We start from the raw sequence: 26232 nt of genomic DNA, 5'->3' as shown, positions 1-26232 counted from the left end.
AAACAACAAGGTGTTTCATATGGAGTAATATGTAGAATCTTGGCAACTCTATTATAATTTTGTTTGGCAGTTCCACCGAAACGTTTAGTTTGTGACGGCGTTGTTAATTTTGGTCGGCGAAGTTTTTTGCATACTTCTCTTTAGAAAAAACTCTTTGGTTTAATTAATTAAAAATAAGAATATAAACAATATAAATTAATTATGATAAATTTAGATAAGTATACAAAAACTACAACAAAATGCATATTAGCCAAATCGGACGTATTTAATAAAAAACAAATTGAAAATTAATGCCTAATTTGACTTCGAAGTGGAAGAAGTGTATACAAAAAGCAATAAATGAACGAAAGAAATACTCCCACCAAAAAAAAAAGAATATAAAAAATTACTACTATAATTAATAACACACTAGCCGGTAGCACGGTCGGTCAGTGTTTCAATTGAAAAAAGTAATATAATTTTATAACATTCAACGAAAACTTACTAAAAATGTTGCAGTGAATTATTGGATTTTTATTTAATCATTACAACTCCCCACACAGGACATAAATATCTGAAACAATTTCTAAAGGTAATTATAAATTAACATCCTACGCGATTCTTTTATAGATAAATATTTAGATCTTGCAATTCTTTCACTACTTTGACAAACTGTCTTTTATTTACAGATTTAAGATTACCAAAGAGTGGTTTTTATTTCATCAAAGTGTTATTTTATACTAATTTTTATTTATGGTGGTAATTTTTGCCATCGAATCACAATAGCAGTAGAGGATTACATTTAACATTTCCTATATACTAAGCGAACTCGTTATCTAAGATATTTTAAAAGAATTGATTTTAATTATCAATCAAACACTCAGTCAATTTACCGATTAAGTAATTTATTTTGAAAAGAAAAAAAGCACCTTATAAAAAAACAATCTTATGGCTAACACCGCAACTTCTTCAAAATTTAGGTAAGTTTTTAGTTAATAATCTTTATTTGGATAAGCGACTAGTTTTAAACTTTACGTGAGGGTGCGTCATATAACACACATTGTAACAAAAACCTTATACACGGAAATCACCCACCTAATTTTGTCGTCTGCTTCGATAACAGCAATTAAAAGTGAATTTTAATTTATATTCTATTTAAGTTCTTTGATTCTCATTCTATAATTTTTATAGTTTACACTGTAAACTTTACAGTATTCATTGCATTACAGAAGAAATTGTGAAATTGGTTTCTTTTATGTACAGGGTTTGAAATAGTATTAGAATTATATACCCAGTACACCGAATATCTATATTTTAACACTGCATTATTTTAAGTTTAAATTAATTAAAACAAACATTTTAATATATTATATTTTTTGTTTCACTAATTTTGAGCCAAATGCACAATATTTTCAGTTGTTTTCATTTCGACATCTTTATATTGTCGTTTTGTTTATTGGGTAATAAATCAATTTTATTTAAACATAGACTTACTATTGCTTAACTATTTATTTACACTTTAAATAAATACAATAAATAAAATATAAAAAGACTTTATACTCTAAAGTTACTGTTAATGAAAATTTGTTTAATTTTTTAATGTTCATATGTATGTACGTACGTATATACTTAGGTATTTAACACACATGCTTTAGATATTTAAATTATTTTTTAACAATGATAAGCCAATAAACTCCCCCTCCCCCGATATAATAAAAAAGGTTTTTGTCGTTTCAAAAATAAGTTAAATTGAATAAAAAATGGTACACACTTTGAAATTTTATAATTTTAAAATTAAATTTTATTAGACTCGATTTAGACTTAGATTTACCATATCTAAATTTTATACACTTGTCAAAGAATTCCAAATTACTTAATTTTTACTTTTTTTACTCGGTCCTAAATATACTACAAGAGTAATTAATAAATTACTTCGAACATATTTTTATATTGTGCCTCAATTCAATTGTACATCAAAAACCACAATTATTTATAGTCATAAGAGTAATAACTTTATTTTTATAATTGTATAGTACAAACTAAACTATTAAAAAAGCATAAACGTATATCCATATTGTACAATATGTATTTTTCTTAGTTATATTTTATAATTGAGTAAGTAAAACAAGAAAATGCAGTGTTTTACCATTTTACGTGAACTTATAAAAGATAATTCATTAACTTTTGATGAACATCAATTAGAAGCAATGTTATCCAAAAATCCACAGTTCGTATTATTGTAGATTATTATAATAAATCAACAAATAATAAAAAATTAAATATGAAAAAATAGTATACATAACTTAGATATGAAGCAAATATAAAAAATACTGCATGTAATAATAACAATATTATTTTTGATATAAATAAAATTATTTATTTTAGTGATGTGGACGAATATGGATTTAAACGTCCGGAAAATTTTGATTACAAATCATATGAACTGTTTATGTCCTCATATTTGAAAACGCTAGCCAATAGACGTATAAAATGGGAAGCCCTTATGCAGCAGAACACAGATCTCACGAATATAAATTCTAAACTAAAACGATACATACGAAAGGGGATTCCAGGTAAATTCATTTTATACTCTTCTGTCATAGTAAATTTCAAATGATAGTTTTTGTATTTAAACTCTAGGTCCCTACCGTCCTGATGTTTGGATGAAAATATCTGGTGCTTATACGCTGCAACAACGCTCACCTGATCTCTATAGAAGTTTATTAAATATGACATATGAAAAAGAAATAAGCGATTCCATATCAATAGATCTACCTCGAACTTTCCCTGACAATATATTTTTCGAAACGAAAAAAGAGCGTTTGTACAACATATTGATAGCGTATGCTCACCACAATCGAGAAGTGGGATACTGTCAAGGTTTAAATTATATAGCTGGTCTATTGCTCATAGTTACCGATGACGAAGAAAAATCATTTTGGCTGTTAAAGCACATGGTGGAAAATATTGTACCACAATATCACACCAAAAATATGGCAAACTTATTGCGAGATATGGCCGTTTTTAAAGAGATGGTTATACGACGAGTTCCAACTGTAAACAAACATATTGAAAAATTGGGTATGTTTTTAGAAATCGAAAACATTTTATGATTTTAGTTTAATGTACATATGTATGTTTACATTTTAGGACTGCCTTATGCTGTTATTGCTAGTAAATGGTTTATTTGTATTTTTGCCGAAGTTCTTCCTGCTGAAACCGTTTTACGCATATGGGATTGTGTTTTTTCCGAAGGCTACAAGGTAAGCTTTTCCACTTTTATTTCAAATTATTAAAAGATAAATGAATATCTCTGTCATTAAAACAGATTGTTTTTCGAGTTGCATTGACCATGTTTATTACGCACAAAGCCGCCATCTTAGCAGCTGATGATATCGGCGCCTTGGCCAATTTCTTCCGGGAGACATTAATACATGACGAAATTGTTACAGACTGTCATACATTTATGCAGACTATGTTTAATTTACGCTTGAAGCGTAGTGAATTGGAAAGTCTACGTAAAATATGTGTTGGTCGCAACAACACTTAAACTGCAACATGATTTTATTGTTGGGCAATAATCTAATCTTAAATATTTATTAATCCGCAAAAACAAATAGTAACTATGCATATATTTTACTTAATTGTGTATGTATTGTGTATACATGTATGTAAGTATTTTTGAATGTAGATCCTATTATTAGTTAACATCGAAAGCAAAACTTGTCCAGGTTTTTAAATTTTCCTTGTTTTGGAATTGATATATACAACTTGTATTTCGGTATGCAAACAAACTAAAAAGATTAATTTAAATTAACTAAATCTATAATTACTTATGTTTTCCTTGCTAGTCTATTAACAAAAATAGAAGTGTGTGCTTTTAGAATTAAATACTTGAGTTTAGTAACTTGCTATGGAACAAAAACTTTTTAAAAATAAATCCAATATATTTTTTTGTTATTTGTATATTTTTTATTTGCTCTTAAAACAGCGCGAACAAATCTTATTTCTAAAACTACTTGAAATATGCTAAGAGTGTGCATATTTGTTATATTTTTTTATTAGTTATGAAAACATTTTAAATTTTTAAATTACGTCAGCTGGATATCATTATAAGTATTATATTAGCTTCTAAGCGTTTAATATCTTTCTAAATTAAATCCTGCTTTTTTTATAATGCTGCGTAATCTTTTATAAACTTACAATTAAATATAAAGATATAAATATGAAAAAAAACTATTAACTATTTATTAAATATTAGCCAAATGTGAAACAAAAATGCATTCATACATATATGTTTATGTAGCTGTGTTCTTAAAATGCTATAACTGCCTTAGATGATGAAGAGTTACAAAAGAAAATAGCAGCCAAATTAATATTTTAATGAACAATAATTGTTATACTACACATACATAGAGATGTAGTATTTATGGCCAAATTGAAGAATTGTATTCGTTAATTGTTGTGTTTAAACTAGAATTTTGTTTAATTTATTTATTTGCCAATAAGTTGTAAGAGAAGAAATGCATATAAACAAAAAAGGCTTAGATACTGTAAATGACTTTTAAAGTACAATATTAGTAATTAGTAATAAAATAAATATTCATTAAGTTTTATGTTTTTATGATTGTTTTTAAGATTTTCCCAAGTGAAAAACATAATAAATATACATATTGCTTCTTCTGTGTATCTTTCTGTTTTAGCTGTAATTGAAATACATGCAAACATACTTACTTTAATTAATCAAAGTGTATATTTATGTATTAGTATTTGTGTTTTTTGTTTAAAAAAGACATAACGAAACAATTTGTTGCTTCAATAAAACCAAAAATTTATATTATTTATCAAAACTGTTATACTTTAATTCATTGTAAACCGTAATTATACATACACATACATATTTAAGTAGTCTTATAAGTAAAAGCAAAACAAAAACAAATAAAAAAACATAAAACTTTAAATTCAAACAATAATTCTAAATAAATTAATTGGAAGACAATGTGAATCATAAGAACACAATTTAACGAAGCAAAATTAAGTATTGTGATTGGACTATGTATTTAAGGAGCCCCACAATGGGTTCCACACATTGGCTCTGAAGATAGTGCTAATGAAGTCAGCAATGTTCTTCTGCCTGGATGAACGCCGAGATTTTCCCAATTAATCCATGATAAACGCGCTGTTAAATCTGAAACGAATACATGAATACTTGAATTAAAAGAAGGTATGTACAAAATAAAAAAAAAAAAAAAAAATAGTTGCATTTTTAACATATTTACTGAAAAATATATAAATCTATGAAAAGCTATAGGCGGAAAAGTTCTATACTTGACAACAGTTCTTATTGATAATTCAAACAAGATACTTTGAATGTTTGATATTTCGTTTCAAATTTCTATATACATGTGTCCAATAACATGTCAAGTGACCCAACTTTTCACATCGATGTCTTTCGAAAGTAGACCAAACAAACATTTTCAGGTCTATTGGTCAAGAACTTTCGGAGGGGGTCAAAGTTGTACAATATGGTCATACAGGGTTTTATTCGAATGAGTGTAACTATCAACTTTTTGGTCCTATCAAAAATTGTCCAAAGGAGTTAAATATAAATGTCTATTTCTTCACTATTTCCTAATTTTTTTCTCAATCTTAAAAATAAGAAAATAAAAAAGTTATTACACATCTTTTTTTTAATTTTGTAAACTTCTAAAACCGATTACGTTTAAAAATGAATATCTAGAGTTTTACAATTTTGCACTTTTAGACTGGGAGTCTTGTGTATGATGGCAAAGCTAATGTCCGTCTATATATCTGTATGATTCTCCAAAATACGAATGTGCAATGATTCTCCAATTCAAAAAGTGGAATTTGTTTGCTTACGATTCATTTTTTAATTGGAATATCTTTTTTCTATCGTTGATATGGTGACGGGCCTATAAGGATCGGAATAGCTGAATTGTTACTTATTTGACTATATGTTAGGTAATCGATTTACGAACAATGGAAATTTTGTTGGAAAATTACGAAATTATTAATAAATACCGGACTTATTATTTTACTCGCGTATTAGTGTGTTGTGGAATTCCAATTTTACAAAATTCATTTCTCTATTTGCTTATTCACTGTTTGTATTAGATTTGCCAAGTTTAAGTAGTCACATAGTATATTCGTTTAACTTACCACTTGTATTCCAATTAGCTCTGTCCGCTTTTATTTCTCCACGTAAACATTTTTCTACATACGTTAAAGGATCGTAATCGGATTGTAATACCTCTCTCAACAGTGAAATGTAAGCAATTGCCAGACGTAAAGTATCGATTTTACTTAAACGTTTCTCATAGGGAAATGTTGGAACATGTACCCTTAATTCATCGAATGCTGAATTGATACTACTGCAAATTTTAAAATAAAAATAAGAAAATGCATTGTTAATAAACACATTAAAGCCTTCAGTTTTAAAAACGATATCTTATTTGTTTTAAATAGTATGTACTGTAATTAGAAATAATAAAATAATAATGAAATCATAGTTTGTACCCAGTTGGTGCCGACCTCTGGATCCTTTTCCGCTCACGTACGTTTGCCTGTTGTCTTTGTATTTTATATGGGACAGAATTGTATGAACTGCTACCTGCATTTGGACTGCCACATATTAAAGATGAATTGTTGTTCTTATTGCTGTTTAGACCAATATTTGTTGAAGAGTCTAACATATTTTCTGCAAAGAAAATGTATATTTATAAATGAGTTTCATTTAAGTTTATGTGGTCAATATAAATATCTAAGAATTGGAGCTAATTTTTCCAAATATATAAAAATTTTGTTTTAAATGTTGTTATCGAAATCCGTAATTTATTCCCCGATAAAATTTAATTTGTATAAAAAGTATCTAGATCCAAAATATGGGAAAATTATATTACTGGGGCCGAATTATCGCATACATGATCAAGTAAAATTTGTCGTTATTTGCGTTTTTAGATGAGGGCATTCAATACCGAATGCCTTTTCATAAATATTATTTTATTTATTTAAAAAATTTTAATTACAATTAAAATAAAGTATAAAGCACTAGCTGCTTTGGCTTTCGATTTTTTCATAAATATACCCAATACAAAGATCTAAGAACACAGAACGTTTTAGTTTGGAGTCATCGATATGTAGTTCCGGCAGATTTTTTCTTCAATTGTTTCTATTTCCAAAGCTATTGATATATTTTACAAATTCAGATAAACTTATTCTGTGGAATCAAATTCTTACCATTTCCTTGTTGCATATATTGTTGTTGTATCTGTCTAAAGTTTGAACTCATCCGTAAATTGCCACTTCCACTTCCGACGGCAGTACCACCCGCATATACACATGATGGCAATTCATTTATCATGTCATCATCAAAATTATGAAAAGACAAATGGCTGCAATGAGATCAAATTAAAAAAACACAATTATTTGAACCTATATTTTTTAGTAAACATTTGTCGGATTTCGAGGTTTTAGTTTAAAATAATCTGATTTTTGACATTTTTAATAGGGAATCGATTTATTGAAAACTCTTCAATTTAGAAATTTAATATTTTTTAAAAAATATGAGCTAAACTTTGTTTAAATTTTTATTAATTTGGAATTAGTTTAATTTAATAAAATATTTAACTGTATACATTTTGTAAATTTTCAGACTTTTTAATTATTTTAGTTTTTATTAAAATTGTACATATTAACAAAATGTATAAAACGTTCATAATTTTGTTTAAAAAATTATTTGAAAAGCTTTATTTGAAAGACAGGTTTTTAATTTTTTTATAAATTGAAATAATATGTATTTTGCATAATATTATTTATATATTTTTTGTGTTATTATCTTTTTGGAATATAGTTTTTTAACTATTATTTACACAATTTCTTAAATCACTTTTAGTTAAATTGCATATCATTAATACAAATATATTGTCGTAAATCAACGTGCATACAACTCCAATATTTTGCAATTTAGTTTTTCAAATTTAGCAAATTATTTTAAAGTGAGTCCCGATTTAATTTGTTCTGAAGTTACAAACCTTATTGGAGGAGATGATGATGAATCTGGCAATTGATTACGCGACATATTTAATTTAAATTATTTAAAAAGATTTCACAATTTTAAATTTAAATATTTCTATTAAATTATCAACCGCACTCTAATAGGATTTATTAAGAAATAACAGCATCTCATGGGTATACTCTGGCTTTTATACAATTACATAAATTTTATATTCCAACAAGAATAAAAACACTTAACACTCATACTCCAATAAGGATTTTCATCCCTTATACAGCAACAAATACTTGTACTTTATTTTCATTCGCAGTTGATAAACGAAAGGGGGCGGTCCTTGTTCCTTAACATATTTGTACTTAATTTAACCCACTAATTCACATAGCCTGTTAATAATGACAATCTATAAGCCAATTTAATAAAAAAAATTAGTAAATAACTACTTATTACAAAGTAATTTCAAAGAGTTATCTAGGACGAAAATTTTCATTATTTATAATATCTTAAAAAATATTGAAAATGTCATAATGCTGACCATTACTAATAATCGGACAACTTCGTTTTCGATGAAGTTCATGTTCTAATCAGCCTCGAAAGCAGCCTCTTTACTTACCAAGTGCAGTGAAATCAGATAATTTCAGGTGTGCACGTTAAATGAGATACCTAAATTCATTACGATATGTTACTTACTAGCTTAAAGACGAGAATATAGTACTTCTCTAGATTTTGAAAGGGTCATTCTAACTTCAAAATCCCTCTTCGACATTTTATTTCGAATCCAATTTTTTTAGTTTCATATTCTACTCTTCGTTTTAAAATAACAACAAATTGTTACGATACGATGACTTTGTTAATAGAATTATTACTATTTTATGTAATGTTTACTATGTTGATGAATTATTACTATATGTAAAAAATACAAAAACGGTGAGAGCTCCTGTTCATGCAAAGTAAAATGGCTTACGGTTAATACATACATATATACTATTCCTCAATGTTTTAGAATGTTAAACAAAAACCACAGAAAATTAAAGTGTCTCATATTTTGCAATTGAGCTACACCGAATCCGAATCTGGCCTGAACCCTATTTACGATTTTATTTGTCGAACCACATACATATGTATATTATATGAGTTATTGGTCGCTGTGTATTAATGACTGACAAGATCAGCATTATTGGAAATATATGTAAATTTAAAAATATATATGTAATGTACAATATGTATTTATATAAAACGGTTATACACTTACATATGTTCTTAGGGAAAAATTACAGCATTCGTATTTAAAAAACATTTCAATATCAAAATTGAACTAAAATTCAAAATATCAAGAAAGATCGAATAAGATGATCATGTCAAAGGGGAATATTTCAATTAAAAATCAATCGTTTTAATGTTGTCTCGACAAATACTAACGGGCAAGCAGTAACTAAGTATATCAAATAATTTATACAATTTATAACATTACAATCCGTGATTACATTTGATTATTGAATCTACAAGATATTTCCATTTTAAATTTTAATTTGATCAAAAAAATTTCCTATTTGTATTTCCCACACACCTTTAATGTAAACAAAATTGCACATAGAAAAAATAGCTTGGAGATTAAAACACCTCGTACACAATAAACTAAAGGCAAAACAAGATTCCATTATTTACCAAGGAATAAGTACACTTTTAACCCGATGTTTGTACGAGTGCTGACAATCGTTCAACGTATTTATTTGTTTGTTTGTTTGTTGGTTTTATTGTTATTGAAATGCGATAATTTAATTGTGGCCTAGTAAATCCGGAACAACATCATTCAGTTGAAATAAAGGGGAGGCGGAGTAGAATTTACAAAGAGACCCTGAGAAGAATTCTATGATGACTATAAACTATTTGGAAATAATCGCAAAATACATGTTTAACATTGTTTTTGTAACAGGATTGTACTTGAATATGTCGTATTAGCAATTATCACAGAATCACTCTCTCTATGTCTGTCTCTTTCGTTCTCAGTTAAGGAGATATATTTATTTTCAGGGTTGTTTTTTTAACTGTTTATCATTGAGATACATCTACATAAAATGTAAGATTACTGTCATCATGTTTTTTTCTATTTCTAGTTCTCTTTTATTATCGAATTGTTGGTTGAGCTGGTGAACGAACGCGCACCTTCGGCTAGTTGTACATAGCAAATGACTGGTAATGAAAAGGTTTGTTTCCGTAACATATTGTTTGTTCAATTGTTTGACTACAGTGGTTTTTCTCGCCTCGGGAAATTTGTTTGTGTTTCTGTGTGTTTTCAATCTTGGGAACGTGTGCCGGGCACGCGTTCCTTGTTGTGCACACTCATTTGAACTTGTTTGATCGTCCTTAAATAAATGTGCTTGTTTCTGTGTTTGTGTGTGTTTCTGATGAGCATATGATGAAAGTCAAATTCTGCAGCAAAGGGGGAGGAGAAGTGGGCGATTCGAGCGATGCTTATCCTAACACACTCGTTGACGTAGCTAATTTCTGTTGTTTTGACGATCATAAAATAAAAATAATTTAATTTTAACAATTGCCATTGCAAAGGGTGCTGAGATTTTAATACGTTTATTTGATTTTTTGCTACAAACCGCCGTGGAATTAGATTGTTAAGAGAATATACGCATATAGTATGTCCTTGTGATAATTTGTTCTGCGTTTGTGTGTGGTATGGTGGTTAATAAACATTAGTGTTAAGTAGAGTAGTGAATTTAGTTCAACATTAAATGAAGTGTAAAATGGTTGTAACGGTAATTTAAATTAATTGTCGCAACATTTGAAGATGCATCTAACAAAGTGTGGGAAATATTTGTGTAGAAATATTTTTGTGATCTTTTATAGTCAAATTATAGCAATTAACTCAAATCCTTTATATGCAAATATAAACATTTTAAATATTAAAATTTGAAACTTTTAAAGTTATACGCAATGATTGTGCTATCACAATACAAGTTTGGATATACATATGTACATACAAGCTAGAAAATATTATTTTCCAAATTGTTTTTAAAACATTTAGCAAATTTATTGGCAGAGTTTTTAGCTCCGCCTTATTTGAAGCACTATGTGACCAACTCATTTTTAATTTATTTGGTTTGTTTTGTTTTTGTTGTTGGAGTTCTTTTATCTTTTAGTTGGCCACGTTTTAGTTTATTTTACCCCATACTGATTTCAATATTACAATTCCAAAATTGTTTTCAAGGTCTAAATGGCAGAGAGTGCTTAACTGGATGCTAAAACTGGCAGCCATATTTGAAATCTGTCAAAAGCAGAAAGCACATACAAACAGGGCAATGACTAGGTATATAAAATAAAATAATTTTTCTTAAGAATAAAATAAAAATAATGTTAATGTTCCCTCTTAATACATAAATAAAAATCCTTATTTATTGAAAGATTATAATTTTTTCAATTAGAGTGTTCTATAAATTTATAGCCAAGATTTTTTTCTGAAAATTTACATATTGTTTGTTTTGTTAATACACCCACAAAACTTAACCCATATATTAATTATTAGACTTTAATATAATATAGACAATGTCCGAATAATAAGTGCTAGCAGGCTGACATTTGCTACAAATATTATTTATTCATTCTACATCAGAATTTCTACATCACTTCCGATTTTAGAGATATCATGTTCTAAAAACTAAAATATTACCACTTTTGACTATATGTATATCATTATAACATCACATAATTGAAAAAATCGGTTGTGCCATCTGAAAGTCCAATATATTGACTTAAAAATACAGGTTTAACCTCCGTCATTCCTCCTACAAGATATCTTAAAAAAAGCTTGGAACAATAAGTTTTGAGGCCATTTCAAATTTATAGTTGTTTCAAGATATAAGTTAAGATTTAACAATAATGAAGATAAGACAGAGGGTAACCTTTATTTTAAAGTCGAGAGATTGAACTTTAAGACGACATAACTGATTTTAATAACTTTAGTGTCTTTATGCTTTCATAAGGTATTACACAAAAGGCTAAAAATGCGTTTTTTAGTTTTAGGCCACTATATACGAACATTTTATGTGATGGAGGTTTTTAAGGTCATTCCTTCGGTTTCCTCTGTGTTTCGACTTTTTTTATGTGATTAACTAAAATTTTTATAAAAAATGTTTTATTTTCCCATTACATGTTTTTTATAGTTTAGCTAAATATTGCAAATAAAACATAACAAACTAAAAAATTCCCACCCTTTTAAGCAAGATCTGGAGTATATCGATTAGTCGTGTTTACTTTTGCATTTAATAGCTGTGGTTAATTGTGGCGTAACGCACTGACAAAATCACATAAACAAACACTCAAACGTCTAGTACTACATGTGTGCGTGTCCTTAAAAGCAGAAGCATCAATGGTGATGTGCTATCCCTGTCACACTTTTGTGTTTCTTCCTATTGTAATGATTATGTACAAACGTATGTAGATATTCAGAAAATGGACAAACAATTAATAAAACACGTTAAAATGGTATATGTCCGTTTATTTGTTTGTTTTGATGCTTTTGCGAATACGCGTTACAAATATTTCACACTCAATGCAGTGTCGCCATATGTGGAGATTTGTCCCTAAATTGTGGATTTCATGTTTGATTTGGGAACAAATATTCGTGGGGGTATATTTATTTTGTCATTCCGTTTGTAATACATCGAAATATTGATCGCAGAACCACACAGGTATATATATTCTGGGTCCTTATTAATTTCTAAGACGATCTAGCCATGTCTGTTCAACCGACTGTCTGTATGTTGAAAGCACGATAGAGTCCGAACGGAAAAAGCTAGAGACTTGACACAAATATTTCTTAAAGGCAATGATTGTTTGTATTGAAATAAGGACAACGTTTTCACATAGCCCTCTACGGTTTGATAGTGGACATAGCCAAATATAACACTCTTACTTGTTTTCATTTTAGTTTTTGTATATGGGTCGTTTATATTTCGATTTCGAAAAAATTTAGTCCTACACGTATTGGTGTCATGAAATAGTTTCTAAAATTGAAAAATGAAGTAAATCCCTACTAGGTGAATGAATATAAGGTATTATCTCAGAAAATAATTGAAAATCTAGCAAAATTTGATAATTGAATATTCTAAATACTTATTTCATTTTGGCACAGGATTAATTAAATATTAAATAATTTACTTAACCTGCCAGGGGGAGGTTCGTGAGCAGAAATACGTGTTTGTGTGTTGAACGCCGCAAAACTTGTTCAGGCTACAAAGAAATTTAATAAAATAAACATGTTTGTATATTAGAAGCAAATAAGTAAAATATTGTTAAAGAATAATATTGCGCCATCTATGTTTCATTATAAACATCATTACTGAATATAGCAGAGACATATCTAACACACTGCGTCAGTATAAAATTAAACCAATAAAAAGTGCCTTTGCTAAGCACATTTTACATTTAAAAAATCTGTTTTAAAACTTTAAACAGTAATATATTTAGCTATTTTAGTATGTGTTAAAGTTTTATTAGTAATAAATTATGTTTTTAAGCAAAGTTGCAACCGATAACGTTATTGAAAACAATGTTTGTAATCGCAAATATGATACAAATACCAAGTTTACACGAAGTACGTTTGTAATATTATTTGTCTAATTCGCAGCTAAAATTTTGTATGGCTAATCATGTAATTCAGTTTATAATTAGGGGTTGAGTAAAGAATGAGAGAGCGAATGAAACCTTTATATTCTGCAAAAATTAAAGATAAATAAATTACAGTGTCGTCAAACAAATAGAAAACAGAAAAAAAATTTAGTGAAAAATCTATTTTCATTTTTCTAGTCCAAAAAACTATAAACCTGAAAGTAACATATAGATATTCTATCATGCTTTAGGTTTCTTAGGCCTTTAGGTTTGACAGGTGGCTGCAACATCCGTGATTACAGCTTTTCTTGTAATAAAAAGAGAAGAATAGGGATAGCAGAAAGAGAGACATTGAATCGGATGGGGGTAGAAGGAAAATGTGAAGAGAGCCCTAGGGTTTATAAATGGTGCGATGCTCTTATGTTAAAATGTTACTGCTGATTTATAATGCATTTATATTCCAAAATTATAATAAATATCTCTTCGTTCAGTACAAGATACATATGTACATATACAGGTTTCGTTCAGTCAAAACAAGAATTAATTAAAAATTTTGGAACGGCAACGATTTTCTGTAGAACCTCTGATTATTAATAGAACAAAGCTTATTCATTAATATACACATTTCAAAAGTCAATTTATTTTTTATTAATTATTTTTTATTTATTATTTGTATTCATTCTACTGGCAAAATGGAACCAAAAGCTGAAGGTAAGAAGATAATGATTTCAAAAATTAATTATAATTACTTTCATCTCTTAAAATTTTTTTAGAGAAGAAGATCGATCCCATTATTGTACATTTGGGAGATATGGGACGTTATCAATTTTGGTTTTGTATGCTGATATTTTTATCAAAATTTCCAACTGGTTGGGTGCAAGTAGGACATGTTTTCTTGGCTGCACCAACAAATTATACTTGTGTTGATCCCGCAGGTGTAGATCCATGTAGTGAAGAGTGCAAAAAGGCTGAATACGATCGTAGTGTTTTTGAAGAGACCATAGTAACAGAGTTCGATCTTGAATGTGGTAACAAATCGTGGGTTAGTTTTTCACAGACGATGGTCATGTTTGGTATAATGCTTGGTAATATTATATTCGGAGTTTTGGCGGATAAGTAAGTATTATCATGTACATTAAATCTTTGTATATTTTACTATTCTTATAACTAGATATGGACGTAGGCCTCTGTTTGTAATTGCTTGTGTGCTACAATTGATCACAGGTGTAACTGTTAGTATTTCCCAATGGTTTTGGTTTTATGTGCTGTTTAGATTTCTAGCTGGTTTATCAACCGGTGGTACCATGACAACCAGGTTAAAGAAAAAAATCTTGTTTATATATCAAATATATTCCATATTTCACAAATCGAAGTTGTCTTTAATCAAAAGAAAATGTGAAAAATGGAGCATATTTTATTTCCCCGAGGATTCTATTAGGAAAATGCTACTTAATATTTCTTCAATTATTTCAGTTTTGTTCTTATTATGGAAATTATTGGTGTGAGTAAACGTGAGATAATATCGATACTGTATCAGATTCCCTTTAATTTGGGTCATGCCTCATTACCTTTGTTATCGTACTTTTTGCGACATTGGAGGTGGTTCAATCTAAGTTATTCCTCATTCTCGGTGGTATATCTGATTTATATATGTCTTTGCATTGAGTCGCCGCGTTGGTTGTTCACAACCGGTCGTCTCGAAAGAGCCATTCCATTGTTAGAGAAAATCGCCCGAGTTAATAAAAAACCTACAGAACGTATAAGGCCTGAAATCGAAGAGGCCTACAAAAACCTATCCTCTAAAGCTCCTCCTAAAAAAGGAACTCTATTTGACTTATTTCGTTCGCCTAATCTGCGCAAGAAAACTATTATTATGGCTTTTCAGTGGTTAAACGTATGTGCTGTTTACTTTGGTGTCTCCCAATATATTTCCAAACTGGCTGGAAATATATTTTTGAATGTAGCCATTGGTGGTTTTCTCGGCATGCCGGGCACCATAATATGTGTCTTTATGACGAAATATTTGGGACGCCGTCTGACTTTGATCATTTCAAATTTTATAAGTGCCATTGGTTTACTGGTTATAGCCATGTTCCAGCATTTAAGTTCGGTTCTGGTTGTGGCATTTGCAACTATGGGTCTGGTTGGTGCTGCCATTACATTTCCTAATGTTTATCTTTATGCCGGTGAAATATTTCCAACTGTAGTACGTTCAAATGGAGTAGGCATGTGTTCTTTTTTCGGTCGTGTTGGCTCCATGTTGGCACCGTTTATTTCAGAGTTAGCAGATTTATATGGCTTTTTACCACCATTGATTTTTGGCGTAGTTTCATTGATGGGTGCCGTTTTAACCTTTATTCTGCCAGAAACAAGAGGATTTCCACTTCCCGAGACTATAGAGGATGGTGAAAAGTTTGGCAAAAAGGCACGCAACGAATAAACATATTTAAGGTGTAACTATGTACAAAATTATAAATAATTAAATGGTCATCGAACGATTTTTAATTATCTAAAATATTAGTATGCAGTTAAAATTTATGTGAATGTTTTGTTGAAATGAATAAAATTAAAGTAGACAAGTAAGAGTGTTATATTCGGCTATGCCGAATCTTTTATACCCACCATCAAATCACTGCCATATAAACGAACTTTGATATTTTGAATATTTTATTATTATATATCGATATTAATGAGAACATCAGGGTAACATTTGAAAGATGTCCAATAATGGGGGTTTTACTATTGACAGTGCTAATTTTTATAGGGAGTAGGGTTATTTATACATATATGGACCAATTCTCATAAAAGTCTGTAGGAAGATTTCAGTTCCTTATTTGTTTAAAATTTCATCGATCTACTTGTATTTTGAAGCCATTAAGGAGCATTAAAGTCATAAAATATGGTAGAGAGATTTTAAATCAAAATTGTTTTATGTCGAGTTGCCTTGCGGTATTCATATTTTTCGCGTCATTTTCTGGGGCGGAATTTATATGGGGTGGTGTTATTATGGACTGATCCTCATAAAATTTGATAGAGAGATTTCGGTTGCTATAGAAGGAATAGTATTAGCTTACACGGAGGGAACCTTATATGGGCGCTAGGGTCAATAATAGATCGATTCACATAAAATTTGATTTAGAGGTTTTGGTTCCTAAGATATATACTTATGTCAAATTTCTACGCTATATTCGCTATACTTACGCCCATAATTAACGCTAAAGTCGTTTTCTAAAGGGGACCTTATGTGGGGGGAAGGGTCAACTATGGAACGATCCACATAAAATTTGGTAAATCTCGACTTGTATAAATCTTACTTCCGTGTAATTTCATTGTTGTAATCATATTTTTGAGCCAGTAATGAGCATTAAAGAAAGTTTATGGGAAGACTTTTTATGGGGGGTAGGGTCAATTATGGACCGATCCACATAAAATTTCATAAAGATTTTTTGGCCTGTAAGACACTTACTTATATCAAATTTCATCGCTATATTCGTTTGTTTAAGCCAGTAGTGAGCTTAATGGACCTTATATGGGGGGTCAATTATGGGCTGATTCACATAAAATTTCATAGAGAAGTTTTGGCGTAAGAAACTTACTTATGTCAAATTTCATCGAAATACTTGTATTTTTAAGCCAGTAATGAGCGTTAAAGTCATTTTCTGAAGGGGACCTTATATGGGGGGTAGGGCCAATTTTTAAGAGATTAATGAGCGTTAAACTCATTTTCCGAAGGGGACCTTATATGGGGGGTAGGGTCAATAATTGACCGATATACATAAAATTTGGTTGAGAGATATTGACTTGCATGAAACTTATGTGATTCGAATTTCATCGCTATATGCCCATTTTTAAAACAGTTAAAGTCATTTTCTGAAGGGGATCTTATATGGGGGGTAGGGTCAATTATGGACCGATCCACATAAAATTTCATAGAAAGGTTTTGGCTAGTAAGAAACTTACTTATGTGAAATTTCATCGCTATATTCCCATTTTTATGCCAGTAATGAGCGTTAAAGTCATTTTCTGAAGGGGACCTTATATGGGGGGTAGGGTCAATTATGGACCGATATACATAAAATTTGGTTGAGAGATATTGGCTTGCATAAAACTTATGTGTGTCGAATTTCATCGCTATATTCCCATTTTTAAGCGAGTAATGAGCGTTAAAGTCATTTTCTGAAGGGGACCTTATATGGGGGTAGGGTCAATTATGGACCGATCCACATAAAATTTCATAGATAGGTTTTGTCTAGTAAGAAACTTACTTATGTCAAATTTCATCGCTACACTTGTATTTTTAAGCGAGTAATGAGCGTTAAAGTCATTTTCTGAAGGGGACCTTATATGGGGGGTAGGGTCAATTATGGACCGATATACATAAAATTTGGTTGAGAGATATTGGCTTGCATAAAACTTATGTGTGTCGAATTTCATCGCTATATTCCCATTTTTAAGCGAGTAATGAGCGTTAAAGTCATTTTCTGAAGGGGACCTTATATGGGGGGTTGGGTCAATTATGGACCGATCCGCATAAAATAGCATAAAGAGGTTTTGGCTAGTAAAAAACTTACCTATGTGAAATTTCATCGCTATACTTGTATTTTTAAGAGAGTAATGAGCGTTAAAGTCATTTTCTGAAGGGGACCTTATATGGGGGGTAGGGTCAATTATGGACCGATATACATAAAATTTGGTTGAGAGATATCGACTTGCATGAAACTTATGTGTGTCGAATTTCATCGCTATATTCCCATTTTTAAGCCAGCAATCAGCTATTTAGTCATTTTCTAAAGGGGACCTTATATGGGGGGTAGGGCCAATTAAGGTCCTATGTCCGCCATAATGCAGAATTATTTTGCAGACGTCAAAAAACTGACCTATGCGAAATTTTGTGGTATTTGCTTCATAAAAAACGAATTTGTGAATATTTGAAGCTATTTATACAGTATTCCGGGGGGTACATTTGTATGGGGGCTATGTGAAATCGTTGACCGATTTTGCCCATTTTCAATACCAAACATTTCTGATCAATAAAATATATTTTGGGAAAATTTCATCTCAATATCTCTTATTTTGTGGACGCTATCGTGCCAACAACAGACAGACGGACAGACGGACGGACATGGCTAGATCGTCTTAGAATCTTACGAGGTAGAGCAATATTTCGATGTGTTACACACGGAATGACAAAATCAATATACCCCCCATCTTTTTTGATGGTGGGTATAAAAATGGTAGCGGTTGTTTACATGCCATTTATTAAAAAAGTGTTTTAAAATGTTTACTTGATATGAGAAAAAGGGCTTAAGGAAACAAACATTTCGTGAAATATTCTTCCAAAAATATTTAGTATTGACACAAGCAAATATTCGAAATAGCCTTAACGGAGGAGCAAAAAAAATAATTAGGAATAATAATGAATAATAACAGTCTATATTTTCAAGCTTATTTGAGCTTAGTTTTAAACATTTTTATTATGCAAAACTTTTGGCAAATTTATTTGTATTCAAATTTTTTTATTTCCAAAAAAGCTGTTGTTTAATTGATGTTTTGTTATCATAGTATTCCATAATGATATGTGATTAGAAATTATAATACAAATTTAAGCTTCTTCGACACAAGAAGCATAAAATAATTAAACGTTTCTATAAAAATGCCAGTCATACTCTTTGAATTTCTTATTTGGCCAAATAAGACAATTATTTTGTTATTGCTGTTTTTAACACTTTTCGAAGAATCCAATTGTTTTTTAGTGCAGCACTAACAACAAATACAAAAAGAACAGAAAATGTAATTTAAATTTTATAAATTATAACAGAGAATTGCTTTGTAGTGCATGTGAGTATGTGAGTTTACTGCTCAAACGTAAAATGCTAAAAACAACCGATGTCTCCTATAGAAATTCAAAATAGTATGTAAACAGGGGACACGACAAGTTTGTACAGATGTTCATAGACACTTACACTCTAGTACGAGTTATCGAGTACAAAAATTATACATTGAGAGAAATGAGATTATCAATGCATATTTTACAAGAGGGCTCATAGTGGAGTAGAGGTAAATATGAGCCTATCCTTCAATATTTTGGTAGAGGAATTCCAAAGTTATTTATGTAGAATTTAATCGTGTTATTAGTGTTTATAAGTGAATTTTGACCTTCAAGTCATTTTCTGAATGGGAGTTTGTTTGGGAGCTAGATTCAAATGAAGACCGATCATTACATAAATCACTAGTAAAGTTTAAAGTCCTATAAAAATAACTTTCGCTGATTGTTGTTGACATAACAAAACATTTAACGTAATTATGATTTTTTAAGTTGGGTCACTTGTTTTGCAATTTTTGAAGCGATACAAGAATATTAAACATATTCATAAGCTTATCGCGGGGCATAGTTGTATGAATATAACCATTTTCCACAGGTTTTGTCCTTGGGTCAAAAGAGGAATATGTGCTGAATTTGATCAAATTATATTGAATATTACTACCTGTAGCGTGCGCATAAAGTTAACATGGCCACACAGACGGACGGTCCCAGCTAAACCGACTCAAAAAGTTTTTATGAGCCGTTTGGTATACTTCGGTATACCCTCTCATCTATAGTGGTGTAGAGTATATTGAATATTTTAAACAATGTTTTTTATCAGTGTAAAGTATATGGTCCAAAAATAATAATAAATAAAAAAATTAAAATATATACTACGTATGCATAGATGTTCAAGTAATGTTTGTACGTATGGATGTATGTATGCATATATAATTCTAAAACAAATTTTAAAGGCTGGTTAAACGCGAAAGAGTGTTCTCATTCATTTGTTTAACACATTTGAGTTTTAGCAGCAGCAGCTAATGAAGCTTACCGTGCGACTATTTTGGTGAACGCTTATCAAGCACAAGCTTAAACACAAATCGAAAACAAAATTAAAAAAATAATAAAAAAATAAAAACGAAAAACACAATGTATGCACAATAAGTATGAATGTATGTAAATTGTGTACAATTTGTATGCGAAAAAAATAAGCAAACAAATATCCAACGGCTGGAATGGACAATATCATTTATGGTCTACATTTTCTCAGTTCAGTTTTGAATCTTAAAACAGCGGTTGCGGACGTTTATTGCCAGTGTCAACTATTTTAACGAACTAAACAACAAATAAATTGTTGTAAAAATATTGAACAAATCGGTTCATCTATTAGATTGCAAAAAATAAAAAATCAAACGCCAACATTTCGTACACAAGTTAAATCAAGTGCACGGACCGAAACCAAAAAACAAGGGTTTTCTTTTCTATTAACGCGGGCACGTGCAAGGTCCACTACTAATAATGTAACTGTTGTGGTTTGATACAAATTAAATATTGAAATAAAAACAAAAATAACAGAGAAAAGGTGTCAACAAATAAAATTTTATGAAAGCGCAACATTCATTGATTTAAAGAAACATACGATACTGATTTTTGATTGTTTTTTTATAATAAATACGAAGTCAATCTTTAGATTTCCTTATTGGCTGAAACAAAAAATCAATAAATATTTTGGCAGTTCTAATTTATAAAATGTTGTGGACAAAATGGAATTAATTTTATTTTCTTTCTCAATGATATAGATGACAGTAGTCTTCGCTTGAACTACTTAATCGGTTTAAACAAGTTCAATTTTTAAATAAATATTAACTTTAAAATCTTTTAGTTTGGTAGTAAAAAAAAATACTTATTAACCACAAGATATACCCAGTGCGCTTTGCTACCCTATAGGCTTCCCGATATACAATTTTTTATGTAGGCGTGACACCTCCCCCACTTGAAATTCCAAAAGAAAAGGTAGCCTATAGTTCCTTCTGAAGAAAAACGTTTCAGCCGTCTATAAAGTTCAAACAAACACACATTAATTTTTATATACATACATATATAGAATAGTTCTAACCATAGAACTAAGACGGTTTCTGATCGCCTTTAAACACTTAAGTTTAAATTTTAATTAATGGTAGCAACTTTGGCAAATGCTTTTACTTTGCGACGGTCCAATAATTTCACCTCTTGCTTCCTAATACTAATGCCTTCAAACTGCCAAACTGTGTCGTGATACACTGTTGTCAGATCTTACAACGTTGTCAAAATGTTCAGAAAATGCCTAACAATCGTCCGAACTTACAATTTTTTTGCAACATGTTAGAAAAAGCATTACTGACAATATTGCAAGACAAAATTTGTAAGTTGACACTGTTATTAGACATTTTCTGCACATTTTACTCCCAACGTTGTAAGATCTAACTACCGTGTATACGTAGCATTATATTACCTCTTGGTCTGAAACCAATAAAGTAGAATACACTCTTACATTTAAAACGATATAAATAGATTTCTAAATTATTCATACTAATCTGTGTAGCAATCAGTTTGCAGAAATTCCTCTATCTATGTACTGGCGAATCAAAATTGTAAGGATCATAGTATTGCTAGTGAAATTGTTTTAATAACAAATGTGCCAAATGATTTAGAAATAACTTTTTAGATTGCCTTCGTACATAAAAATATACCACAATGTATTATATCAGAAAATAAATATAAAAAAAACGAAAACATAAAATAAAATAAATCTCACTCACACACATACATACACTACATTAAAAACCAACAAAAACCGGGAAGTATTTTGGGCCATTTCTTCTCTAATCAAAACATTTGAAATCATATTGGCGAAGAGTATAGAAACGGCACAATTATTCTGACAGAAAATACAAAATTTGCCAAATTAAAATAAAAATTTTTTAAGGTTTTTTAAGAGAAATCGCAAATAAATTTTAATTACAAAAAAGTTTTAAATGAAAAACAAAAAATAATTTCCATAATTAATTAATTGTTAAAAAAAGGAAATTAAGAAAATCAACTACATACACAAAAATATTAGAAAGATTAATATAAAAATGACAAATTATAAATAAATAATTAAAAACGTGGTTTAAAATTGCAATTTATTTAAAGCAACGACATTAATAATCTTGTTATTGTTTTTGTTTTTTACTATAAAGAAGATAAGAAATCAAAAAAAAATATATAACGACAAAAAACACAAATAAAATATAAACTATTAAAAATATATATATAAATACAAACTAAATCACGAATGAAGGTAAAAGCATGAGGGAATATTGTGATTAATTGTTGTTGTTATAATTAACAAAACAAAAAAAAAAATACTACAATAAATAATAATCTAGCGCCATTGATAATAAATTAAATAATTAAAAAGATAAATAAAATAATTATTGCTGTTATTGTATTTATATATAATTTTAATTTAATCTCTAAAAATACTAAATCAAAAAATTATTATTTAATATTATTAACTCAAAGAAAACAAAACAAATCGAATGAAAAAAAATAGTGCCATTAAAAAATAAATAAATGCATTTCATTCATTGTAATTAATTTTTAAAAATAGAAAAGAAAATAAAATAAAAATACACCAGACACAAATTTGTGTATAAAAGTATATAAAATAATAATAAAAAATGTCAATGAAACATCATAAATTTGATCATAAAAATGTGCAAAATGACGATGGCGATGAGGAGGTTGTTGAACTTTTGGCAGGATCAACACAAATACGTATTATGCCAAATGCTGAATTTCCAAATTATAAAGATAATAGCAAATCAAGTGAGTATAATTTAAATTGAATAGTTTTTTTATTTTTTTGCTAATTAATGCAAAATTTATAATTATATGTTTAGAATTTATTAATATATAAAACTACTAAAGAAATTTAAAATGTTTTTTTTTTCCAAAATCTCCTCTTGCATTTAAACTTGATTTAAATTTAATATTGATTGTTATGCAAAACACGAATGTGTCGTTCGTTCCTATTGGCACGTTTCTTGAATTATTTTATTAAGCGCAAAATTTGGTTTTTATTTATACGATAACCTGTTTAGAATTTTTGACTGAAAGCTGGTTCTGTTTGCATGTGTCGTGGACCTAAGCTTGTTTAATATTTGGACATTGTTTTTGAAGTTAAATTTTTGTACTTGATTATAAATTTATATTTCAAAATATATTTGCGAATAAATTTGAGTAGAAATATCTGAAATGTTGCACCTAAAACGATTGTTATACTTAAGTACTCGAGCTATCTAATCTCTGACCATTGCTATCCCGTTGCTTAACTTCCTAGTTGTAAAAACATCACAAAAACATTTGTTTACTGCCATACAGATGAGATGGCCCGAATATGTCGAATGTATCAAATTAGCTGAAGACTTTGTTCTTACTAAGAGAGTGGTATCACTTGTACTTTTTATCATTCACAATTCAACGGCGAGTCAGATCCGTATACCCCTACATTCATCCAGTATCAAATACACTTAACACTAACTCATTTCCAACGCTTAGTTTCAAAGTCACTCCTCTGTGGGGTATCTATTGTCACAGCAACAGCACCAAACTTATACCGAATTATATATTTCACCGTGCATCAGTCCTTTAACCGACATTATATTCTAGAGAATTTGGGTTTAAACCACAGCCACTACGTGGATTCCGAAAGAATCTGTAGGGCATCTGTTTATTCCAATAAAAGGCCGAGGATACATTTGATCATCAGCAGTTTAATACCATCACCAGTCACGGCAGACTAAAGGTATTTTTCTCCGGGATTGCAATCACACAAAGATTACCCCTGGGGTGAGAAGAATATATACAAGTTTGTCATTCCGTTAAAAAAATAATGCTATTTTGATTCCTTATATATAGTGAAGCCGATTTGGATATGTTGGTCTGTATGTCTCCATATATCTACGATATCTAAATCTTTAATAATTCCAGTAAACATGAGAAAAATTCATACAACCTTTGCAGAATGCAGATGCAAGAAAACAACAACAAAGTGCAAACTTTTCTAATCAAGCTATGGTGATGGGTATATATATATAAAAATCGGCGTAGCCGAATTTAATTTAAATTTAATGTTTAAAAATATAAAAATAACAAACTTTTTAAATAAACAAAATTTATTAAAATTCAACAAACATTATTGTCTTTAAATACACTATTAATTCAAGGTCATTGATTTAAACAATAAATAGTTAATATACGGTAAAACTAAAGAAATCTTAAGTGGTGATAATAAATTTAGTCTATTTATTTTAACGAAAATTTGATTAAGTTTTTGTCAAGTGCTATAAAATTGAATTAATAAACTAAAGATATTAAAACTCTACTTTATGCAATGTTAGTTCTTTTCATCATATATATGTAATATTTAAAGTTTAACACTTGTATTTTCTTCAAGATATGAACATACACAAATTTGTCTTTAATTTATTAATTTAAAACGAAGGATGTCGTTATTAGTGAAATGATGCTTGATTAATGTAAGTTCTTGTAAACATTTTTTTTATTAAATTCGCCTTGATTCGCTTGAACTTGTAAAATCACCAAATAAATGTTTTACTTATGTATGAGACATTTTTTTAAGGAAGTTACTTTACTTTAGCTGTAATTTTTGACAATTTTGTATTAAAGCAAATGAGTTGAAACTATGTTGTACATAACTATGAACATGGTGTAGGGTGTAATTATATGTCATTGTTGAATAAGCTTTCACACATAAATAATCTTATAGTAAATAGTTCTTTAATATTTAATGCTAATATCAATCCAAGTATTTATGTATACATGTTTGCACTATTACTCATACAATTTAATATTGTTATTGTTGGAAATTACATACATTTGAATATTTGTCGTTGTATCTCTCAATGCTAATCTTCGTGTTTATGTTAAGAACAATGACAAAGATAAAAAAACAAAAACAACTAAATAAATATGATATTATTTGATTTTGTTTTATTACATCAAATTGACCACAACAAGATCAACAACAAAATGTATGAGTGCATGTACTACCCCAACAAATTCACAATCAACCGGCATCAGTTGTAAACATCTCAACAATCATCCATCCATTCATTCAAACAATCAACCAGCAAAGTCATCATTCATTATATTTCATTCCATCCCATTTTGTTGTATCGCATCACATTTCAATCATCTTCATCACCACTTAAATTCAATTTAATCAATTACTTTTTTATACACAACAAATAGCAACAACAACAATGACAATAACAACAACACCAATAACAATAATAATCATAATAACAACAATAATAATAATCCATTTGAGACAATAATACGGTCAGCGACTGTTGGTTTTATGTCCGAGCAGATAACCACTACATCCACAAATAATCACACACACATACACACAAGTATTCATACATTCATATTAATCTACATTTGTTCATTAATTTTTATATGTATATTTTTTTTGTTGAGGGTGTTGAATACATTGTTTTGCAGATATAGTGACACATTAAAATTATATTATTTAACAGTTATTTAAAAGAATTTATTCCTTCTATATTATTTCTGGCCAAAATTAAATTGTTGTAGATAAAACAGATGTACAATTAAGTATTTTTTACATTTTAGCTATTTTTAAAATTTTTTGCATTTATATTGTTATTGTGTTTGTTTCGTTTTTACTAATTTAATGGGAAGCCACGAAAATAAAACGTGATTTGACACAAAACAAGTCATTGAA

General features: G+C 29.2%; 4 protein-coding genes across 7 annotated transcripts in view; 3 read left to right on the top strand and 1 right to left on the bottom strand.

The window, feature by feature from the left end:
• Positions 1-86: 86 nt before the first annotated feature.
• Positions 87-4829, top strand: LOC111690233 (growth hormone-regulated TBC protein 1-A). Its single transcript, XM_023452685.2, has 6 exons — positions 87-571; positions 669-959; positions 2365-2552; positions 2620-3060; positions 3130-3242; positions 3308-4829. The coding sequence occupies exons 2-6, from the start codon at positions 928-930 to the stop codon at positions 3527-3529; spliced, it is 996 nt and encodes a 331-aa protein (XP_023308453.2). The 5' UTR covers positions 87-571; positions 669-927; the 3' UTR covers positions 3530-4829.
• A 14-nt stretch (positions 4830-4843) lies between these two features.
• Positions 4844-26232, bottom strand: part of LOC111690192 (achaete-scute homolog 1) — a 55297-nt gene continuing 33908 nt past the window's right edge. For 2 of the 4 annotated variants that reach the window (XM_046950826.1, XM_046950825.1), the window contains exons 3-6: positions 7237-7391; positions 6517-6697; positions 6160-6371; positions 4844-5167 (exon numbers count right to left, since the gene is read on the bottom strand). In XM_046950826.1, coding sequence (XP_046806782.1) covers positions 5040-5167; positions 6160-6371; positions 6517-6697; positions 7237-7360 — 645 coding nt within the window. In that variant the 5' untranslated portion in view covers positions 7361-7391 and the 3' untranslated portion in view covers positions 4844-5039. Of the gene's footprint in view, positions 5168-6159; positions 6372-6516; positions 6698-7236; positions 7392-8030; positions 9295-26232 lie in introns of those variants that run through there. The other 2 variants (XM_046950824.1, XM_023452633.2) reach the window with 2 other exon arrangements.
• On the top strand, positions 14233-16275 carry LOC111690193 (organic cation transporter-like protein). Its single transcript, XM_023452634.2, has 4 exons — positions 14233-14338; positions 14401-14743; positions 14799-14942; positions 15101-16275. Exons 1-4 carry the CDS (start codon positions 14320-14322, stop codon positions 16065-16067), a joined length of 1473 nt encoding a protein of 490 aa, XP_023308402.2. The 5' UTR covers positions 14233-14319; the 3' UTR covers positions 16068-16275.
• The window catches only part of LOC111690185 (organic cation transporter protein), a 30944-nt gene continuing 25187 nt past the window's right edge, over positions 20476-26232 (top strand). The window contains exons 1-2 of the mRNA XM_046950820.1: positions 20476-20605; positions 23068-23285. Of these exons, the coding sequence (XP_046806776.1) occupies positions 23138-23285 (148 nt within the window). The 5' untranslated portion in view covers positions 20476-20605; positions 23068-23137. The remainder of the gene's footprint in view (positions 20606-23067; positions 23286-26232) is intronic.

This window comes from Lucilia cuprina, chromosome 4 (assembly GCF_022045245.1).
Source record: "Lucilia cuprina isolate Lc7/37 chromosome 4, ASM2204524v1, whole genome shotgun sequence".
NCBI lineage: Eukaryota > Metazoa > Arthropoda > Insecta > Diptera > Calliphoridae > Lucilia > Lucilia cuprina.
The sequence above is the reverse complement of the archived record's forward strand: the minus strand, read 5'-3'. Positions and strand labels throughout refer to the sequence as shown.

Bases quoted from the DNA above. Each gene is read 5' to 3' on its own strand.
- LOC111690233 (XM_023452685.2), top strand. From the start codon at position 928: ATGGCTAACACCGCAACTTCTTCAAAATTTAG. The intron at 960-2,364 runs GTAAGTTTTTAG...TATTTATTTTAG, and splicing joins GCAACTTCTTCAAAATTTAG to TGATGTGGACGAATATGGAT. The intron at 2,553-2,619 runs GTAAATTCATTT...TTTAAACTCTAG, and splicing joins CATACGAAAGGGGATTCCAG to GTCCCTACCGTCCTGATGTT.
- LOC111690193 (XM_023452634.2), top strand. The intron at 14,744-14,798 runs GTAAGTATTATC...TCTTATAACTAG, and splicing joins TTCGGAGTTTTGGCGGATAA to ATATGGACGTAGGCCTCTGT. The intron at 14,943-15,100 runs GTTAAAGAAAAA...CAATTATTTCAG, and splicing joins GGTGGTACCATGACAACCAG to TTTTGTTCTTATTATGGAAA.